Genomic DNA, 19,787 nt, shown 5'->3' on the forward strand with positions numbered 1-19,787 from the left:
ACCATTCCTTATTGGCCTCTGTAGGAGGCAGGGAAAGAGGACTGCGGGTAGAGGGTTGGTAGGAGTTTCTGGTGCTTGAAATTCCCTGCTAGATCTTAGCTCCTGGGTCATTAGGTTCTATTAAATGAGAACTGCCCCAGGAAGATCTGATGTTCCATCCATACTCAGAGAGACTTTACTGACCCTGTTGGAGAGAGGGTCATTGCTCTTTTCCTCAGAGCTGTCAGCTTGAATTTCTGAAAGAAGACTCAGAAAGGCAGTCCCTTCTCCTTCTTCATCTGCTGCTTCCCCCCACCCCCGCCCCGTGTGTGTGTGTGTATGTACATGTATGTGTGTTCATGTGTGTCAGGGGCTCCTGATAAGTTCCCTCCCTCTTCTTTTCTGAGTAACATCTCTTCCTCCTCCTTCATTATATCTCCTTGACCAAAAATAACCTGCTAGAGACCTAGCTTCTCTTCTATCCCTTTACCTGACATTCATTGGGAGATTAATTCTAGAAAGGAGAAGGTGGGCATAGCTCCTACCCGCCCATGTATCTACTGCCAATGCAAGTACTATTCCCTTCTCAGCAGTAGTCCCCAAGGTTGAATCTCTCAGTAAGATCTGCTGAAATGGCTCATTGTTCCCTGAAGGTCAGAGAGCAGACCCCTGGGTAGGGGCCCTGAATAAACCTGAGGTTAGAAAATGATGGACCTGTCACTTCCAGGACAGAGCCTGTTGAGGGTTGTGTGATACTGGGAAAGTATCTTTCCCTCTCTGGTTTCTGGTTTCTATTATATACAGTAAGGGGGTTGGCCCAGGGAATCTCTGAGGTGCTTCCAGCCCTGCTATGCTCAGATTTTACTCTGATTTCTTCCTCTGTTCCCTATATTCCGCCACCTTTCCCCTTCATCCTCTTCCTCCTTCTTCTCATTTTCTCCCTTGGTCCCATCCTCCTGGAGAGCCTTCTTCCCTAGGGAAGACAGACTCAGCCCTGGAAATATGCTGTATTGGAGTAGGGTCAGAGTGCTGAGGGACCTTCACCAGGTGCCAGAGACAGTGGGAAGAGCATCTTTGAAATGAAGAACCTCAAAGTTGAGCTCCAGGGAAGTTTCTGCATGGGGATATTGTTCAGGAGGGTCTCACAAGGAGGCTCCAGCAGGCTGGATGGACATGGTCCATCCCAACCACATCAGGAAGATCTGGTCTTCATCCTCAGGCCTCAGAGAGACATGGCTTAATTTCACTATGGATGTGGATGTGGAAAATCCAAGAAAGAGACTGCAGTGTTCCAACCTGAGGGACTGTCTGAGCCACCTCAGGGAGTGGAACGATCAGTCCCGTCTTTGTGAGAACCTCCAGCTCAACCCTGTGGAGGAAGAGGTAAGTGGAGGACCTCCAAAGAGGTCTATGACATTGAGAAAAGCTTTGAAGTAAGTGCAATGCAGAATATGAACCCATACATATGAAGAAGGCAATTAAAACAATTATAAAAGATTGAGAACCACAAAGTGGCATGAGAGATGCTGATGATTACACCAGAGGTCCATGTTTTAAAAACCTGGTTTGGTGATATAGCTCAGTGATAGAGCATGTGCTTTGCATGAATAACGACCTGGATTTGATCCCTAGCACTGCCGAAAACAAAAGAAAAGAAACCTACTAAAATTGAACACCAGCTATGTCTCTGAGCTTCCTAGAAGTGGGACAAAAGGCAGGATGCTTTAATTGCTGACATTTTTTCTTGGTAATAAACCAGGAATGTTTATTATGTTATCTAACCTACCTTCATAATGACAGTGGGCTGCAGTCAACCTCAGGAAATTTGATTCATTCCAAGGTAGAAATAGACAGAAATTATCATTCAGAAAGATTTTCTCCTTTGCCAGAAGAAAACCATATCTTCCCTATCTCTCTGGAGATCTGGAAAAATATATTTTTCAGGACTCAGAGCTTAAGGGGACTTATAAAGATCATTTATTGCAATAAACAAACTCAATTATGTTTCTGCCTACATATCTGCTCCCAAGGTGATGGTTAATTGGTTTAAGAGTTTCTAGCCTATCTGTCTTCCTTAAATAAAAGCATAATTACCCTTTCTACTAGGGAGTCAAGCTTGTTTCCTCTCATATGTTCAAAGTCCTTTTCATGGCCGAGAGGCTCATTTAAACAAATGAATGGCATATAGTGTCCTCAGCAATCTCCTTATTTTTAGTTTTTACCCTATATGTCCTCTGTGCTGCTTTGAGAAAGATCTATGTAAACTCAGATGTGACCATGACTCTTCCCTTGTGTGGCTTCCATTTGCCCTCCAAGTAAAGTCTGAACCAGTTCTTAGCCCCTGATGGACAGAATTCCTTTGGACTAGGGTGAGAACCAGGAGGAACTGCAAGACCCGAAACCATGGCAGATCAATGATTTTTTTTCCCCGCCAGCTCTTGGCATCTTGCTCAAAGGAAGTTTCCCTTCAGACTGGCTTATTTGTAGATGCTTAAGACTTTTGACTCACTGCTTTCCTTGTTTATTTCTTAATGGCTACATCAAAGTTAAAAATATCCTCCTTGTCACCTTTTCCACACCCGACTCTAACTTTGCATTCCTTGGTGTCCCTACAGCTCTGTGAAGAGGACTGCTTCTCCAACATCAGTGTCAAGGTCAACTACCAACTCCAGATCCCAGAGGGATTGAGGGGCCACTCCTGGCCTGTCCTTGAATCCTCCCCTGAACCCTCAACCATCTTCCAGGTGACAACCTGCAAGTACCTAGGAACCAACCCTCCTAGGAGCCAGCCCACAAAAACACCTGCTACCCTAACTTCAAAGAATACTAGCTTGGAGGGAGGGTCTTCAGACAGCAGCGGGGCTCCTCGCTATACAGATGGGGAAGTAGAGACCTTGAGATGGTGTTCATTTGCTCAGGGTCTCACTGGTGTGTAATAGGTCTTCAACCCACTTTAAGTTCACAAAAAGCACTCACTACCTATTTAATGAAGCATAGACTACATTGCGTATTGAGGCCCTCACTTGGTAAGGGTCTCTGAGGATAGTGTGGTGGGTATCCCTGTGAGGAGTGGACTGGAACTGTCCTGACCTGGGCTATAGAAAGGAAGTCCTTTGTGCACCTACCTATTCAGGCCCTGCAGAACCTTCAGCTGAATGTCTTGGCCCCACCAAACCTGAACCCAGCCTCTCCCCTCGAGCTCATCAGTACCACTAAGAAAACAAGTTGTGTTACAGAAGCTTTTTTTCATGACTAAGAGAAGTCTGTTCTCATCTAGGCCCTGGCCTCAGGGTTGCTCTGCCAATTTCCATTTAGAGAATATAGGAGAAATCAGTAGGGACAGAGAAATGATAAGGTGAGCATAAAAAAAATAGTTATTATCATCAGTTGGGTGAATTTAGCATTCAAAAAGAAAAGTCAAAAGTAGTTCATGGCTGGGGTTGTGGTCAGTGGTAGAGCACTTGCCTAGCACATGTGAGGTACTGGGTTTGCTCCCTCAGCATCACATAAAAATAAACAAAGTAAAGGTATTGTTTCCATCTGCAACTTTATATGTATATATATATATATATATATATATATATATATATGTATTTTTTTTTTAAGTTATTCATGTAGACACAGAAAACTTCAGGTCATGAGGAATGTCTCCAGGTAATCATAGGGTGCTCATTACTGTCCAGTATTTTGAAAAAAAAAAAAAATGCTCTATGCTAATTAAATCATGTAAACTTTTAGCTCTGCTTTTGATCAATACCCAACATATCAGTCATGAAGAGTGATAGAAATAGTAAGAATAACATAATTAGGTGAGTATTACTATTGCTCATTTGCCCAGGAAGAGAGAATCAGATTCCCTATGAGCAAGATTGTCTTCTTTTTAAATTTATAAAAAGGTATTTATTTTTAGAAGAATACTTAAGATTTGCTATTGGCAATAAATTAAATGATTCAGAAAAGACTGGGAAAGCTAATATAATAGAGTTTTGGTAATAAGTAGATTATAATTAATTAGGGTTAATTTTTTATTTTGAAATATTTAACCTACCAAAAAATTATAAGAATAGTTCAGAACCAGATGTGATGTCATGCACCTGTTGTCCCAGCTATTTGGGAGGCTGAAGTGAAAGGATTGCTTGAGCCCAGGGGTTCAAGGCCAGCCTGGGAAACATAATGAGATAATTTAAAACAAAACAAAATGCATTTCCCTGAGCATTCTCCATTGAGAGTAAGTTACAGATATGTTACCTGATTATCACTAATGCTTTAGTATATAGTTCCTAAAAAAACAAGGGCATTCTCTTTACATAGCACAGTACAAAGATCAAAATCAGGAAATTACTGATAAAATACTATGATCACTATTATTACAAACATATTCAAATTTTCCAGTTGTTTTATTATTGTCCTTTGTAGCAAAAGGAAAAAAAAGGACTGGTCCAAGATCATTCATTGCATTTTATTGTCATTTATCTTCATCTCTTTTAATCTGGAACAAATTCTTTGCTTTCTCTTGTCTTTAATGACCTTAAAAAGTTTGAAGGGTACAGGTGAGTCATTTTGTAGACTATTCCTTAGTTTTGGTTTGTCTGATGTTCCCCCATTATTAGATTCAGGTCAAATGTGTCTTACACAGGAATATCACAGGAGTAAAGTTGCGTCCTTAGAACATCACATCAGGAGGCATGTAATGTTGATTAGTTCCATTACTAGTGCTATTTCCCTTTGTAATTGATAAATATCTATGGTGAGAAGCTTTGAGATTATGTACATATCTGCTTAACATCCATTTATCAGTCTTAACTTAGTCATTGCTATGATTGTTTGAGAAAGAGATTTAAAAATGTTTTATTCCATCTATAAAAAAAATGAGGAAAAATTGTCTGGTGCAGGCACATAATGTATCAGAGAATGAGTTCTAGCTGTGGTTTAACACCTGTTCCCTTTCATTGGGGTTGGATTAAAAAAAAAAAACAGGCCACTTGGCCTATAAAAAACAAAAGAACCCTGCATAAAACTGTTGACCCAGTTAGATAGAGCTCTACACTCTGACTTTTGTAAATTGCATCTCCCTTCTCCAGGAAGTAGAAAGTGTCCTTTCAAGTGCTGGGCTCCTGTTCCCACCCCACAACCATGGTACAGTCTGGCAGAAATCTGCTGTGGTGATTGCTGGCTGCTGGGGACATAAATGCAGAGACTCCCCAGCTAAGGAGCTGCTGTGCTTCTTCATTCCAGAAAATAGACCCAGCTACTTTAGAAAATTTGATCTTTCACTCAAATTGGGGATTTTTTAACCTCGAAGGGGTCTTTTGAACAAATGTGACTTCCTGAATTAGTTTGTGATGTGTAGGCAAGATTGCCAGGGTAATAGCTAACTTACAGAGAATACCAGTTGTTAGGGAGAGAACCTCCAAGGACTGGACCTGGTATTACTTGCCTAGGTGGCCCCATTCCTGCCCTGGCTCCTCCTGCCTATACTTGGAAGGACTAAGGAAGCTTTCCTTCACAAATGTTTCCCTCCCACAATGATTGAAATAGTGAGGCTGCTGTGTCACTGCTTAATTCACATAAGAATGTGATGGACACATCCACCATCCCACAGCGGTCACCCCATTTTTACCTTGGCCAGAGGCCTGGCTCATAGTATGCCTGTGTTACAGGCTGGATCCAGGGATATTAGTCACAGCTTTCTTGTTTTTTAATATGGTCCATTCCCAGCCTGTCAGCCTTTACCTCTCTCTAACTGCACTTTTCAGAGTAAGCGGGAAGGGCAGGTCTAAGTGTCCTAAGGAGATGATCATAAAGGCGGGTTGCCAGGGAAGTCAGAGTCTTCCCCACTGATCCTGCCCCTCTCTGCTTACAGCTGCCTTATGAGAAGGCCTGCAAGAATAAGCTGTTTTGCATCGCTGAATTACAGTTGGCCACCACCATCTCTCAGTGAGTTGGATCCAGTTGTTATAGTTTCTGCAATTAACTTTCTCCTGAAAGTTTACCTGGGCAAACTCCTCATGGGGATTCATGGCACACTTCCTCTCCCTTCCTCCAAATACCTTTACATTGATCATTTACCCTTCCATCTTGTCTATAAGGGAGACAAGACAGATATTTGTGTTCTTGTTTTATAGATCATGCAATAAACTTTTAGTAGCTGAGAACCTTGGTCATTTGGTGAACTTGAACCCAGGTCTCTTAACATCCAGGATGATGTTATGTTCCTAATATAGTATACCCATTACTAGGGCTATTTGGCTAGAGGTAACCTCTTTCCTGGCTCAGCTCTTGACCAAATTCATTAATTGATTTATCAAGTATTTCTGGAGTGTTTACTCTGTTCTAAGCATTCTAGGCACTGGGAAACCTCACAACACAGACAAAAATTCCTGGGTTTCTGGTGCTTTTAGGTGGAGAAGGGAATAGTTAAGTAAACTCTATGTTGATGGCATGTACTATGAAGAAAATAAGCAGGGAAGGAAGGAGGGAGTACTGGGTGGGGGTTGGGCTAAGTTTTAAGTACGGAGTAGGAGTAGTCAGGGAGGGTGATATTTGGCACATACAGGAGAAGTTAGGGGAATGGGCTATGTGAGTGTGTGAGGGTAGAGCAACTGCCAATGCCCTGAGATGGGAGCATGCCTGATAGGTGGGAGGCAGGACAAGGCTTGTGTGGTTGCAGTGAGGTGTGGGAGTGGGAGTGGGGAGATGTGAAGGGTCAGGAAGGATCCGGTTGGGCTTCATAGGTCTTTAGAAGGACTCTCACTGTGAACTGGGAGACCAGAGGAGATGTATATTATATATATATATATATATACATATATATATATATATGTATATATATATATATATATACACACACACACACATATATATAATTTACAAATAAAAACATAATTTAAAAAGCTTTTAGTTGTAGATGGTCTCAATGCCTTTATTTTGTTTATTTATTTTCATGTGGTGCTGAGGATTAAACCCACTGCCTTGCACATGCTAGGCAAGCACTCTACCCCTGAGCCACAACTCCAGCCCCCATAATATTTTTTAAATTAATTTTTATTGGTGTATTATAATTATGCATAATAGTGGGATTCATTGTGACATTTATATATGTGCATAGCATAATTTGGTCAATATCATTTTTTCTAGTACCTCCCCTTTCCCTCCCTGCCTCCCTCCCCACCTCTCTCCTGATGGTTTCTTTCCTTTACTGGTATCCTTCCTAATTTTGTGAGATTTCTTTCACCATTTTTTTTCTTCCTTTTTTCTCTTTAGCTTTCACATATGAGAGAAAACATAGGACCCCTGACTTTCTGAGTCTGGTTTATTTTGCCATTAGGTTAAGATTATTTTGCTTAACATAATGCTCTCAAGTTCCAACCATTTTCCTACAAATAACATAATTTTGTTCTTCTTTATGACTGAATAAAACTCCATTCTTTATCCATTCTTCTGTTGATAGGCACCTAGGCTGGTTATGTAACTTGGCTACTGTGAATTGTGTTGCTATAAATGTGGGTGTACATTAATATTATAATTAACATAATTCTTGCTGATATGTTGAGAATGGACTGGGGGAGCAAAGGAGGAAGCAGGGAGACAATAAGTAATCACTATTATAGTAATGCAGTTGATAGATGAGGGGGCTTGCATCCAAGTGATATCAAAGAAAGTGGTTATATTTTGAAGTGAGAACACTTGCTGACAGAGTAGATGTGGGGAGTGAAGAAGACAGGTCATAGCCTGAGCATCTAGAACTATACCACCTCACATCCTGGTCTCTAGTCCCATTCATTAAATTTAAACAAAATTACAAGTTTAGTTCCTCAATATCCACATATAGCTAGTGATATTAGCACAGATAGCGACCATTTCCATCACTACAAATTCCAGACCCACTGTAAATATTCTCATTGGACCATTCTGAATTCTAGAACAATGCAATTACCAAGAACTGAACTGTGATCATGAATTTGGTTTTGGCTGTATGGTGGTCTTAAAATGTCCTCCCTGGTTACTAGTACTGCATGTGTATCATGGTACTGAGAGCCAGTTGGCCAGAGGTGGAATCTGCAGGGAAGAATGCTGTTCTCCAAGTCCTGGAAAGCCCTCTCATAGACATTTGTAGGACTTGCATTTCAGATGTGGACAGCTTAGTGCTACCCATCACTGAGGACCCAATTCAAGACTTTGGAGTGTTTTGGAATCCAGCCCAACAGGCAGACGCAGCTGTTTCCAACAGGCAATTAATTACAATGAAGAACTATCCACCCAGCCAATTCCTTGTGAAACGGATACAGCATGCATTGCTTGCCCTGCATCACCCCCTAGCGTCCAAGACAAGCAATCACTTCTATTTCAAAAGTATTACTGAGCCTGTCTCAGTGGTTTTTGACCTTTCTGCAGACAGATCCCCTAAAAATGTCTAATAAAAACTATGGACCCCTCTCCCTAGAAGATTACATGTTTATACATAAATAGTTTCTGGGCCCTAATAAACTATCCTATAGGCACCTCTCCTCATGACTGAACTCATCTTCCTCTATCCTATCTCGTCTTGTGTTCTCTCCCTCAGAGGGTAACACCACTTGGCCATTCAAGCTGGAGACTTGGAACTCACCCTTGACTACCTCTTGCTTCCCTTATCATCTTTGACTCCTCTCTATCCTTCTGCCTCCAGTACTATTGTCTTATTTCAGGCATGTATCACCTCACAGATGGACCATGGATTTTCACAACTGGTTTTAACTATCTCTGCCTCCTATCTTTTCCTTCAATGAATTCACATCTTCTCAGCTGTGATAAAGTGAAAAACAGGACAAAATAATAACAACAAAACACCTGCTGTATCAATAACTGGATCTGTATATTCCACCTTTGGACATATTACACAGTTAAAAAGTGTTGTTTTATGTTACTATATGTCTGGTTGACCTCGATTACTGAGGTTGTTCTGCAGTCTGGGCCTCAAAGGCAGAGCTATGTGTGTCCTGCTTTCCAGTGCTGAGCAGATCTGTAAATAATTGTGGAATGGATGAATGTATGCCATGGAATACCTTGCCTAGGTTCAAAGTGAATTGGTGGTAGAAAGAGGATTTGGATTCAATTCTCCCTACTTCTCTTTGAAGGCTGCAAGGCCTCAGGCAAAGTGGCCTCTTTGGGCTTGTTTCCTTTTCTACAAAATAGAGTAACTGTGCTATTTCACAGGGTTTTTATGAAGATTAATTGAGCATGTGAAGCACAGTCCTTGGTACATGGTAAGTGGTAGGCTTTATAATCTCACCCAGCAACGGAGATGAGTGTGGCAGTCCAGTGTTTGCTTATGTTGAGGGGATGAAAATCTAGGCTAAATGGCAGTTTAACTGAGAAGTTAGTTAAGGATGTGCTGTTCTATTGCATCCAAGTTTGTACAGATTAAATAAACAGGCAACACTTTTATCTTTACCCTGTGCAGGCAGGAATTGGTGGTGGGTCTCACAAAGGAGCTGACCATGAACATTAGCCTAACTAACTCTGGGGAAGATTCCTACATGACAAGCATGGTTTTGAATTATCCCAGAAACTTACAGTTTAAGAGGATACAAAAGGTAACTATGACAGCAACTTCAGAAACATGCGACTCAGTTATTTCCCTTGCCATACATGTGCTTTCGTGTTGCAACCTCCTTACTGGTCTCCCTGCCTCCAGCTTCCTCCTGATCCATCCAATAAATGATTAGTAACTAGAGGAATCTTATCTACTTGCAGATCCATTCTTTGCTTTAAAAAACCTTCAGGGCCACCATTTTGCTACACAATTAGCCCTCCCTGCATGCAGCCTTTCTTAACCAGGATTCTGAGAGATAAATACTCTAATGCCCTAAGGCACTGAGAAAGTAAAAAATTAGCTTGAATTGGGAGAGTAAAATTCTGCCCTGCCCTTCACCAAGCTTGGATCACAGATACAAAGCCAGGTGCAAAGATATTAGGAAATATTCTTTCTCCTAAGGAGACCTCCAACTGTGAAGTATCACAACACTGAGAAATTTTATTCTCTAAATTTACAGATAGTCAGAAAGTTTGCTGTTTGAAGTTTTATCAATAACTATGAAACCATCTTGCTCTTGCCTGGAGGATCTAAATCGTTTTGACAAAAGCAGTTTTGATTTCTATCTGAGATACTCAGTTTCAGATAAAGTGTTTCTGAACACAAATTTTACATCTATATTAATTTACTCATTTCCAAGGAAGTGGGTCCCTGGGACCACTTTGAAGTCCAGACCTGGTGTTGATTGACCCCTTTACTCAACCCTGAGTTGCTTTGAGGATATCAAAACTGCTTTATTTACATTTAACTTGAACTCCATTCATCCTTTGTTTTTTCCTTTGTTGGTTGATGCATACCACAGTGCAATTTTCTTCACTTCAATAAGTCAATAAGTCTGACTTTGTTGGAACTACAGGTTTTCCCTGCTCTTAGGCTATTTGGGCAAGGATGGCATCTCTTATATGAAAAATTAAAATTCTGTCTCATGCATCTAAAATGGATCTAGTGATGTACCATTCATGGGGGAATTGTTTTCTGTACTCAGTAGTCCAGATGAAGAACCGTGGTTGAAAGGCTGCATAGCAGTGCTTGAGCCCATCCTGGCCTTCCTCTCCATCTGTGTGTGACATTTACATTGATCCACAGCCCAGTTCATATACCTCTTTCCTTGTGAGGACATGATAGAATCCTCCTAGTTGGAATTCATCTTTTCTTTTGCTGCTCTCTTGGCCTTTCTCACAGAACCAACTTAGGCCTTGGATTTAAATTTCTCAACTCTACTGCTGAGTCCACCAGCCCTGCTTGTGAGAAAGACAGAGCAAGTCTGACTTATTTTGTTGCAGCTCCTGGCTGAGTGTCTGGCATGCTAAAAAAAAAAAATCAGTGACTGTTTGCTGAATTGGTTAAGAAAACTGCTCCTTTTTTTACTCCTTAAGAACTATTTCTTTCTATGTTAACAGCCTCCCTCTCCAAACATTCAGTGTGATGACCCTAAGCCAACTGCTTTTGCCCTGGTCATGAACTGCAAGATTGGTCACCCCATATTCAAGAGGTCATCTGTGAGTCTGTCTTGATTGATTGGCTCTGCGCACTACTCCGGAGTTGGTGATGTTTACATCCCAGCCATATTTGAACCTCTCAGTTGTGGTCTCTGTGCTTCTCTTTACTGTACAATCTGTAGCAGTGCTTGCATTTGCTAAATTTGCTTTGAAAGGAGGCAGTCAGATACAATGTTGATTAATCCCAGGAAAGCAGAGTGAAGTTGTGGGGTAGTATGGAAGGGGCATCAGACTTTTTTTTTTTTTTTTTTTTTTGGTACTGGGGATTGAATCCAGGGGTGCTTAACCATTGAATCACATCCTTAGCCCTTTTTTATATTTTATTGAGAGACAGGGTCTTGCTCAGTTGCTGAAGCTGGCTCTGAATTCACATTCTTCTTCCTCAGCCTCCCTAACTGCTGAGATTACAGGCATGCACCACCCTGCATGGCAGACTAATTATCTTTATGCTGTGGGAAATCTCAACTGTAAAAGGGGAATAGGGTAAATCTGTCTGCTTTGTATATTCCCTATTTGCATGGGAGGCTTACGTGAAATAATGGATGTGGAAGTACATTGTGCTACAAAAATGTAAGAAATTTAAGTTATGTTTCCTAGGCCAGTTTGTAGTAGGCAGTTTGAATTGGGAATGATATAGACAAGAATCAAGGTGACCATTTTTTCTTCTTTTAAAATATTAGGCAAACATTTCAGTAGTTTGGCAGGTAGAGGAGAATGCTTTTCCAAATGAGACAGCAGACATCACTGTGACCGTCTCCAAGTAAGTAGTGCTTGTATTGCAGCCTAGTGAGGCTATGACCTTGAGGAAATATTCCTCCCATGTGCATGCTGAGAGCTGTGACCTCCTCACTGCCCAGAGAGAAGGGGAACCTTAATGAGCCCACAGAGACTCCTGTCACCCCAGTGACTTGGCTAATTTTTTTTTTTTTAAATCAAATCTATTTAAAATGTTCTTTTCTTCTCACAAAGTAAAACTATGGCATACTCTGGTGGAATGAGCTCTAGACTCGAGTTCTAATTCTGGTTTATTTAACTTTGAATAACTATTATCTGCAAAGCCTCTAGGTTTAGGGGCAGGGTGGGGTATGGTGTTGGGAAGGGGTGGTTCTGCTCCCCAGAGGCAACACCTGGAGACATTTTTGATTGCCATGACTTAGGAGATGCTACTGCTATCTAGTGTATCTGAGAGCAAAGATGATGCTAAACATTATACCATGTATAGGACAATACAACAAAGAATTATCTGGCCCAAAATGTCAGTAGTGTTGAGGCTGAGAAATCCTTTTAAAAATCAACATTTCTCTTTAAGTGTGGTCTTGCAGTGATTTATTTGCACTCAAATTACTTATCTCTAAGAAATTTTCCTTATCCGATATTCCCACCTTTTGTACCTTGACACTGGGAAGCCAGGGTACAAAGCAGTTGTGCTGTGAACTAACAGTCTTATTCTCAGTTCCAACCAAAGGACTTTGGCCAGAGAGACCCACAAACTTCGTTTCAGACATGCCTTCATTGCAGTTCTCTCCAAGTAAGTACTCTATGGGACTAACACCTGTGTGACTGCCTACCAGAGGACAGCTTCAGGCATTCTCTCTTGTGGATGGAACTAGTAGTTAGGGTGCATGTGAATATTGTCTGTCTCTGAGATGAAGCTGCTTAGAACCCAGGTTCCAGCACTTATCTCTATGGTACTCATGGTTGGGTTCTAGAAACCCCATGGTGGTCATTAAAGGAGGAGCAGTGCCAGCTTTTGCTACAGAAGGGAACTGAGGGAAGGAACTATGGAGGAAAGACAGGGGCTATGGGATTGGGAAGCAAGGGAGAAAAGTAAAGCCACTCTGAGGAGTGATAATTAGAAAATGAACCAGCTGAACTATATAGAATGCAAATATTTCACTTCATATCAGCTGCTCTACAACCACTTTACATTTTGACATTTACCTTGGATTCCTCTTAAGGATCTGGTGCCCTCTGTCCTAGTGCATCCTATAGGAAGCATTCAAGTTCATTAAAAATTAAAAGGGGACCTTGAGACCTAACACATATCCTCTCAATTGCAGACCATCTGTGATGTACATGAACACAAGCCAGGGGCTTTCTGATCACAAAGAATTCCTCTTCAGTGTAAGTTCTTAGTGTTTATTGAAAAGCTACAGGTGGCAGAGCAACTTGAGCTTTAACTTCCTGTTCTGATTTTATTTGGCAGATTCATGGGGAAAATCTCTTTGGAGCCAAATTCTGGTTGCAAATTTGCATCCCAACCAAATTGCAAGGTCTCCAGATTGTAAGAGTGAAGAAGGTGACAAAGACCCAGGTATTCACAGGCAATTCTTATGATCACATTTCTTTCCAGAGTGATTATGGATTTTCAAAGGTATAAAAACTAGAGCTTTAGGAGTAGAGTTAAATCTTGTTTAGTCTAGTAAAACAAGATTAATTAGCCATTGGAAAACATTAGGAGTAAATTACAAGTTATGTTCAGAAGGAATATCAACTACTCAGGCTTTAAAGCAGCATTTTAATTTTCTTTTCCTTAATGAAAAATAAGCAAAAATTCAAACATTAGTAGCCATGGAGACATTTATTTTCCTTTTGAAAATCGATAAATTCTGCCTCTGCTTCTATGCGATTGGTTAGTGAGCCCAATAAACATGTGACATTTCTCACACTTCCCCCTACAAATTGTCTGTCTTCCCCCCTACAATTGTCTTTTCCTTCCCTCCAGTCCCTCTTAGTCTCTGCTTTGCTATTGCCTCTTTGCTTTTATTCAACCTCTTATCTGTAATCTGGTTTCCAACACCAGCCTTAATACTTAAAGCAACAGGCCCTGGTCGCTCTAACAGCTGATATCTAGACTTTCTTGATTTTTGTTTTTTGCTCAGGTTATATAACAATTTCAAGGCTCAAAAATGAAAATGTGGAATTTACAGAATGGACTCTGCTGACAATTAGAAAAAGGACTTATAAGTTGTACATACTTGTTCTTACATGTAGTTTATTTTCAAGAACATTTGTTAACAGCAAGTTTAATCAGTTCAACAAATATTTCAGTTTCCACTTGAAAACAAAGTTCTTGCTTGGAAAGTTGATTGGAAACATGTAAGAATGGAATTCTACCTTACCCTGCTCTGGGTTGGAGACTGAAAACAGCACTGAAGGCTTCAAGACCCTCTCAGTTTGGGACAGTAAGACACATTCAGCTCACTTAAATAGACTGTGTTGGCAGAGCAGGTCAGTGGCAGAGCTGAAGTTCAGCACTGTCCTATGGAAATGCTGGATCTTTTTCCTCACCTGCTTCATGGCAGTGGTGTTACATTTAGTCTTAAAGGTCATTTCATTCAGAATCTTGTCTGTGAGGTAATGTAGCCAGAGCACATTATTATAAGGGTGATATTCACCCCAGCAGTTGTTGTTCTCCTTCCTCATGAGCCTGTAGATATCATACTGGTAGTCACCTTCACCTGTAAACAGGTCTTCATCCATGGAAATGTCACAGAAAACCACAATCCCATCTCGCTCCAAGCGTGACAGGGTATAATCAATGATATTGACTTGCAGCCCACGGGTGGGAATAGTGTTTGTCTTTCCGTTAAGGGTGTAGCGGAGCTCCTTGAGGCTGGTTTTCTTTAACAGAACGTTCCCCCAGTGTAAGTCTCGGTGCTCAAAGTGCAGTGATGCTTCTGCCACTGCAAGGGATGCTGTGATCTGGTGTATAATGCTCTTTGCTGTAGCCATGGAGGACAATTTTGTTTTCATTTGCTCTAGGTCAATCCCACCAAACTCAAATTCTAGTATGATGAAGAGCTGGTCTTCCTCAAAATAGTCAGGCCGGTCATTTGCAGACTTTTTGGTTGAGTTATAGTGATCCCAGGCTTTGAGGAGCAACGGAGGGTAAGACCCTTGAACACAATGCACTGAGTTCAGCCCAATAAAGCCTTCTGTGCGGTTGAACGCCTCCTCAGACAAGAGGCTCAACTCTTTGGAGATGATGATCTCCGGCAGGATTTCCTCAAATGTTTTCTGATGGGATCCATTGACTAAATCTGGTCCTTCAATAGCAATGATTTTTAGGGCTACAGGTTTCTCATCAGTAATTATTTGAAACACTTCACCAAACACCCCTTCCCCAATTTTCTCACAGAGTTCCAGTTTTTCTGTGGAAAGGCAATAGCTAAAGGGGATAGGACCTTCCTGACTGCATTCCCAAAAAACCTTTTTAGCCTCAGATGTCTTTTTGTCTGCAACATGTAGAATCTTTAAGGGGCTCAGCAAGTGCATAGAAGAGGAGTGCCGTGGAGACAAAGCACTGTTTGTTCTGTTCATGACAGGAGGGTTTGAATATTCTGATACGGGGGACCTAGAGAGAGAACTGGAAATGGTATAGATGCTGCTTACCTCTGACACATCAGTTACAATTTTCTTCTTGTGGAAATTGAAGGTGGCCCTGACTTTGGTCCAAGAACAGGCCTTTGGTAAATGAGACAGGTCCCGAGATAGGAATGACTCTTTTCCCATCTTTTGGCTCTTTTTAAATTGGTGGTAATGAAAAGGAGAGGTTTCCCCTGCTTCCTGATGTTTCCTCTTTCGTCTTGGCCTAGTTCTCTTAGGCCTGTTTATTTCCCCAGGTATGATATGGCCTCTGCAACCATTGGCTTCCTCAGAGTCTATCCCACTCTTTTGACAAGAGTCCCTGTCTGTGGCCCTCTTTTTATCTGTGCCCTCCAGTCTGTTTCCCATCACTTGCCTTTTACAACAGGGCTCCTTAATTTTTCCATCTGTCCCAAACTCATAATCCACAGGGTTTCTTGAGTCTATAAGGCTATAGAGAGCAGATGTGAGGCTGGTATAAGCTGGATGGACCATTCTGGTGAACGTGGCTCCTTCTGTTGCTGCCTCCTGGGAGCGGGTGGCAGATGCTTGGTTCAGGGAGGCTGACGGCAAGTGGAAGCTGCTTGGGTCTGTGGAGGCTGCATCTGGAGAGGCAGGAGGACCGGTGGAGATGACACTATCCCCTAGTGCTGGCGGTCCGGGGCCAGGCGAGGGCGGGGAGCTGATCAGGGAGGCACTGATGCCCAGCTCGTCGCGGTCCTTGGGCTGGCTGCATCCACTGAAGTCGGAGCTGAGACGGCCCCGGTTGCGGCTAGGGAAGGGCGGCGTTTGGAGCGGGCCGCAGGGGGTGCTGCACTTCAGCGGAGGCCGAGCTCGCAGCCTCAGGCGTCTTGGAGTCGCGATCAGGGTCGGCCGATCCTTGGAGACTCGGCCACCAGGACGCCTCCGCCGCCTGCGGACAGGGCTGCCGGGGAAGTCCGGGTCGTCAGGGTCGTCAGAAACTACGGACTGCAAGGGGTCACCGCTGCTGGTGTCGCTGCTGAAGAAATTATTCCGGGTCTGCGGTGGAAACCACTGCGCCGCTGCCCGGCCCGGCCGCCGCCGCGGCCTCCCGCCACCGGCTGCCCCGTACGTTCGGAAGAGCCGGGTCCCGGATCTTGGGAGTGACGCCGCCATAGCAGACACCCGCCAAGCAGTTCAAATACAAACACCGCGAGACTTCCGCGCGGTGCGCTCGCCTGCCCTCTGGGTCCTAGCACCCGGCCTCGCGCACGCGCATCACGCCGGGCTCTAAGGGAGTGAGTGGGTACGTAGCCTTGGAGGATTTGTTTGTTCAGTGTGTCCCAGGAGTGACTTTCGTTTCAGGCTTATACTGGGTGCTCCGAGAAGCAACCCGCTTGTGTGAGCGATCCATTTCAGGTGAACGTGGTTTCCCCGAGAGGCTAAGGGAGGGATTGAAACGTAAAGGGATTAAACTAACGAGACCGCTTTTCCAGCGTGTGGACGAATGGTATTCAGTGAGCTGTAACATCACATCAGATAAGGAGAACGTAACCGTGGCCGCAGAGATCTCCTTGAGTCACGCTGAGCAGGTATTTGAGACCAAAATGCTCCAGATCTGATTATCCAGTACTAGGCCATCTCCCTTAGAAACTGTAATGGCATCTAAAACGTTGCACGTCCAGAACAGGCCTCTTTTTTTTTTTTTTTTTTTAAATCATCTTTATTTATTTTTAATGTGGTACTGAGAATCGAACCGAGTGCCTCAACACATGTTAGGCAAGCGTTCTACAACTGAGCTACAACCCCAGTCCCAGAATAGGCCTCTTGATGACTTTCTGTCCCAGCCTGCTCTGTAGCCAGTTACTCAGGCTATTCTTTATCCTCTTTCCTAGTCTTTCCCATATCCATTCCACCAGTAAACCCCATTTCACCTCCAGTGTATATCCTAAAACCATTCACTTCACTCCATCTCTACTGCTACTGTTGTGATTCAGGCTACTATCACTTGTTGGGGCTATTGCAGTAACGTTGGACCTGTTCTCTTTGTTTCTGCTTTTCCCACACCTTCTACAAATAATACACATATCCACCCACATTAGATTGTGTTAACAAAAAAAAAAAGTACGTAGAGTTTGAACACCCTCAGTTTCTAATCCACACTGTGTGTGTGTGTGTGTGTGTGTGTGTGTGTGTGTGTGTGTGTGTTTTCATGGCCTGCAAGGTACTAACTACATGGTCAGGTCTTAGTTTATTTTTTCAACTTTATCTCCTAGTACTCTTTTGTCTCCTGCTGTCCCTTTCTTATAACCCAGCTATTCTGTCCCTTCTGTTCTTCTAGTTTGTCAATATTATTTTGGTTACAGGATAATCTTGCTGTTTCTTTGCCTAACATGGCTCTTCTGCTGTTTTCATGTGGGTGGTTTCTTCTTGTATTTAACACAGATGTTATTTTTTTAGAGAGGCTTTCCCAGATGACTTATTCTAAAGTGGGAGTTAGTAATCAAGCTTAATATCTTATAGTGATCCAGATGAGAGCAATGAGGTCTAAACTGAAGAACTGGAAATGAGGGTCAAGAAAAAAAGGAACATGTATAAGAGAGAATTAAAAAAAATTGTTAACTGACTTTGGGTAGAAATAGTGGCATGGGATACAGGATAAAGGAAAAGAAGTTGAGGATTAACTGCATATTTCTTGTTTGGTAACTGTATGGTTGCTGGGACCATTAACGAGACTAAAGAATACTGGAGATGGAACACATTTAAAGGTAAGAGTGATGAATGCTATCCAGAAACAGTGAATCCATGTTTAAAATATGTTTGTTTCTCTTCCTCCCTCCTCTCATCTAATAGTTACTAAGAGATGTAACTGAACTGCAGATCTTTGGTGAAATATCTTTCAACAAATCTCTGTATGAGGGGCTGAATGCAGAGAACCACAGAACTAAGGTAATCCCTGGCTGTTTTCTGGGTAAATTGTGTGTAACTTTTGAGCCCCTGCACAGCCACCCTCCTGTAGCTTTCTTCCTGTTTTCAGTTTTATCACTTCTGATCTTGGCTTTGCTCTTAGCTGCCTTTGAGATCTTGAATGAGTCAGCTTCTGCCTCAGTTTTCACCTATGAAATAAGGCCATTGAGTAAGAGGCCTAACCTGAGAAGCATAAGTTGAAGTGACTAGCCTAGATCCAACAGCAGTATATACTTTGATTTAAAAATATATTTGCTGTGACCAGCAGGGCCATTAATTTAGAAACTGGAGGGGCGATGGGGGATGAAGAAAAGACAGACACACATAGAGAAAAAGCTGGGGCCAGGTGGGAAAGCCAAGCTCTGGTGAGGCTTGACTGACACCAGAGCTAGCTCAGCACATTTATTATATAGGTTTTGCATCAGAAGGTTATTTGTGAGAAAGTTTTAGCAAAGGAGGCAGTCTGAAAGGTCTTGCAAAACTTGTGAGACATCGAGGTCATCTTGTTATGCCCAGAATTCTCTACCCCTGGGAGTTGGTGTCCGAATCCAAGGTTCCAGCTGAGAGAGCTGTGCGCCTTTGCGTGTTATCTCCTCAGGCTGGCATTACTATAACAACTGGGCCATCTTTACATGCACCTTTGCACAGAAAGTTCCCAGTGCAGACACAGCCATGAGGGAATCAGGGACCATGATTCAGGTCACTGCTCTCCACATATGTTGACTTTAAAACAATTTTTCCTAATCACTTAGAAAATTATTTTTTGCATATGTAAACTGTCTTTCTACTGTGTATATCAGTGTTTAATTATAGTATTAAACAGTTAAGTGCTTATGAATGCATAATTTTTAAATAAGACTTAGACTCAGTACTAGAACTCTTGGAATTTGATTTGCAGGAGTATGACCAGAAATTAAATTGACCCCTGTGGTCTGTGGAGTAAGTGCTCCTGTGTGTGTTACACTGCATTTTTTAAAAAAAATCATATTATTTACTTAATCATCATCATTTACTGACCTATTTTACTGGCTGGAGCTTGACTGTTATATGCATTCTATAAAAACTAAATACATTTTTTATTCTGGCAAATACATGTAAAATTAAAGTTACATTTGTAACTATTAATTTTTTTTTTTAGTTGTAAATGGACACAATGCCTTTATTTATTTATTTGTATGTTGTGCTGAGGATCCAACCCAGTGCCTCACACAGTGCTAAGCAAGCGCTCAACCACTGAGCTACAACCCCAGCCCACATTTGTAACTATTTTTAAGAGTACAATTCTGTATCATTTAATATATTCACTATTCACTATGTATACCATTGCCAAAATAATTGCCAAAATTATTTGACATGGAAAACAAGCAGTGCTATTCACTTGGTTTTCCTTCACTAAACCCTGACATACATTTTCATTCTTGTTGACATTTGCTAGGACA

General features: G+C 42.0%; 2 protein-coding genes across 2 annotated transcripts in view; one reads left to right on the plus strand and one right to left on the minus strand.

Annotated features, from left to right (window-relative positions):
* ITGAE (integrin subunit alpha E) overlaps positions 1-19,787 on the plus strand; it is a 37,556-nt gene that overhangs the window by 13,277 nt on the left and 4,492 nt on the right. Inside the window, 12 exon segments of the mRNA XM_079130790.1 lie at positions 1,199-1,362; positions 2,595-2,723; positions 5,843-5,916; positions 9,422-9,554; positions 10,954-11,052; positions 11,733-11,812; positions 12,506-12,580; positions 13,113-13,176; positions 13,259-13,366; positions 16,747-16,800; positions 16,878-16,973; positions 18,235-18,330. Coding sequence (XP_078986916.1) covers positions 1,199-1,362; positions 2,595-2,723; positions 5,843-5,916; positions 9,422-9,554; positions 10,954-11,052; positions 11,733-11,812; positions 12,506-12,580; positions 13,113-13,176; positions 13,259-13,366; positions 16,747-16,800; positions 16,878-16,973; positions 18,235-18,330 — 1,172 coding nt within the window.
* Positions 13,373-16,797, minus strand: HASPIN (histone H3 associated protein kinase). Its single transcript, XM_079130839.1, has one exon. It carries the CDS (start codon positions 16,555-16,557, stop codon positions 14,254-14,256), a length of 2,304 nt encoding a protein of 767 aa, XP_078986965.1. The 5' UTR covers positions 16,558-16,797; the 3' UTR covers positions 13,373-14,253.

The sequence above is a fragment of the Sciurus vulgaris genome (genome assembly GCF_902686455.1).
Source record: "Sciurus vulgaris genome assembly, chromosome: 3".
NCBI classification, from domain to species: Eukaryota; Metazoa; Chordata; class Mammalia; order Rodentia; family Sciuridae; genus Sciurus; species Sciurus vulgaris.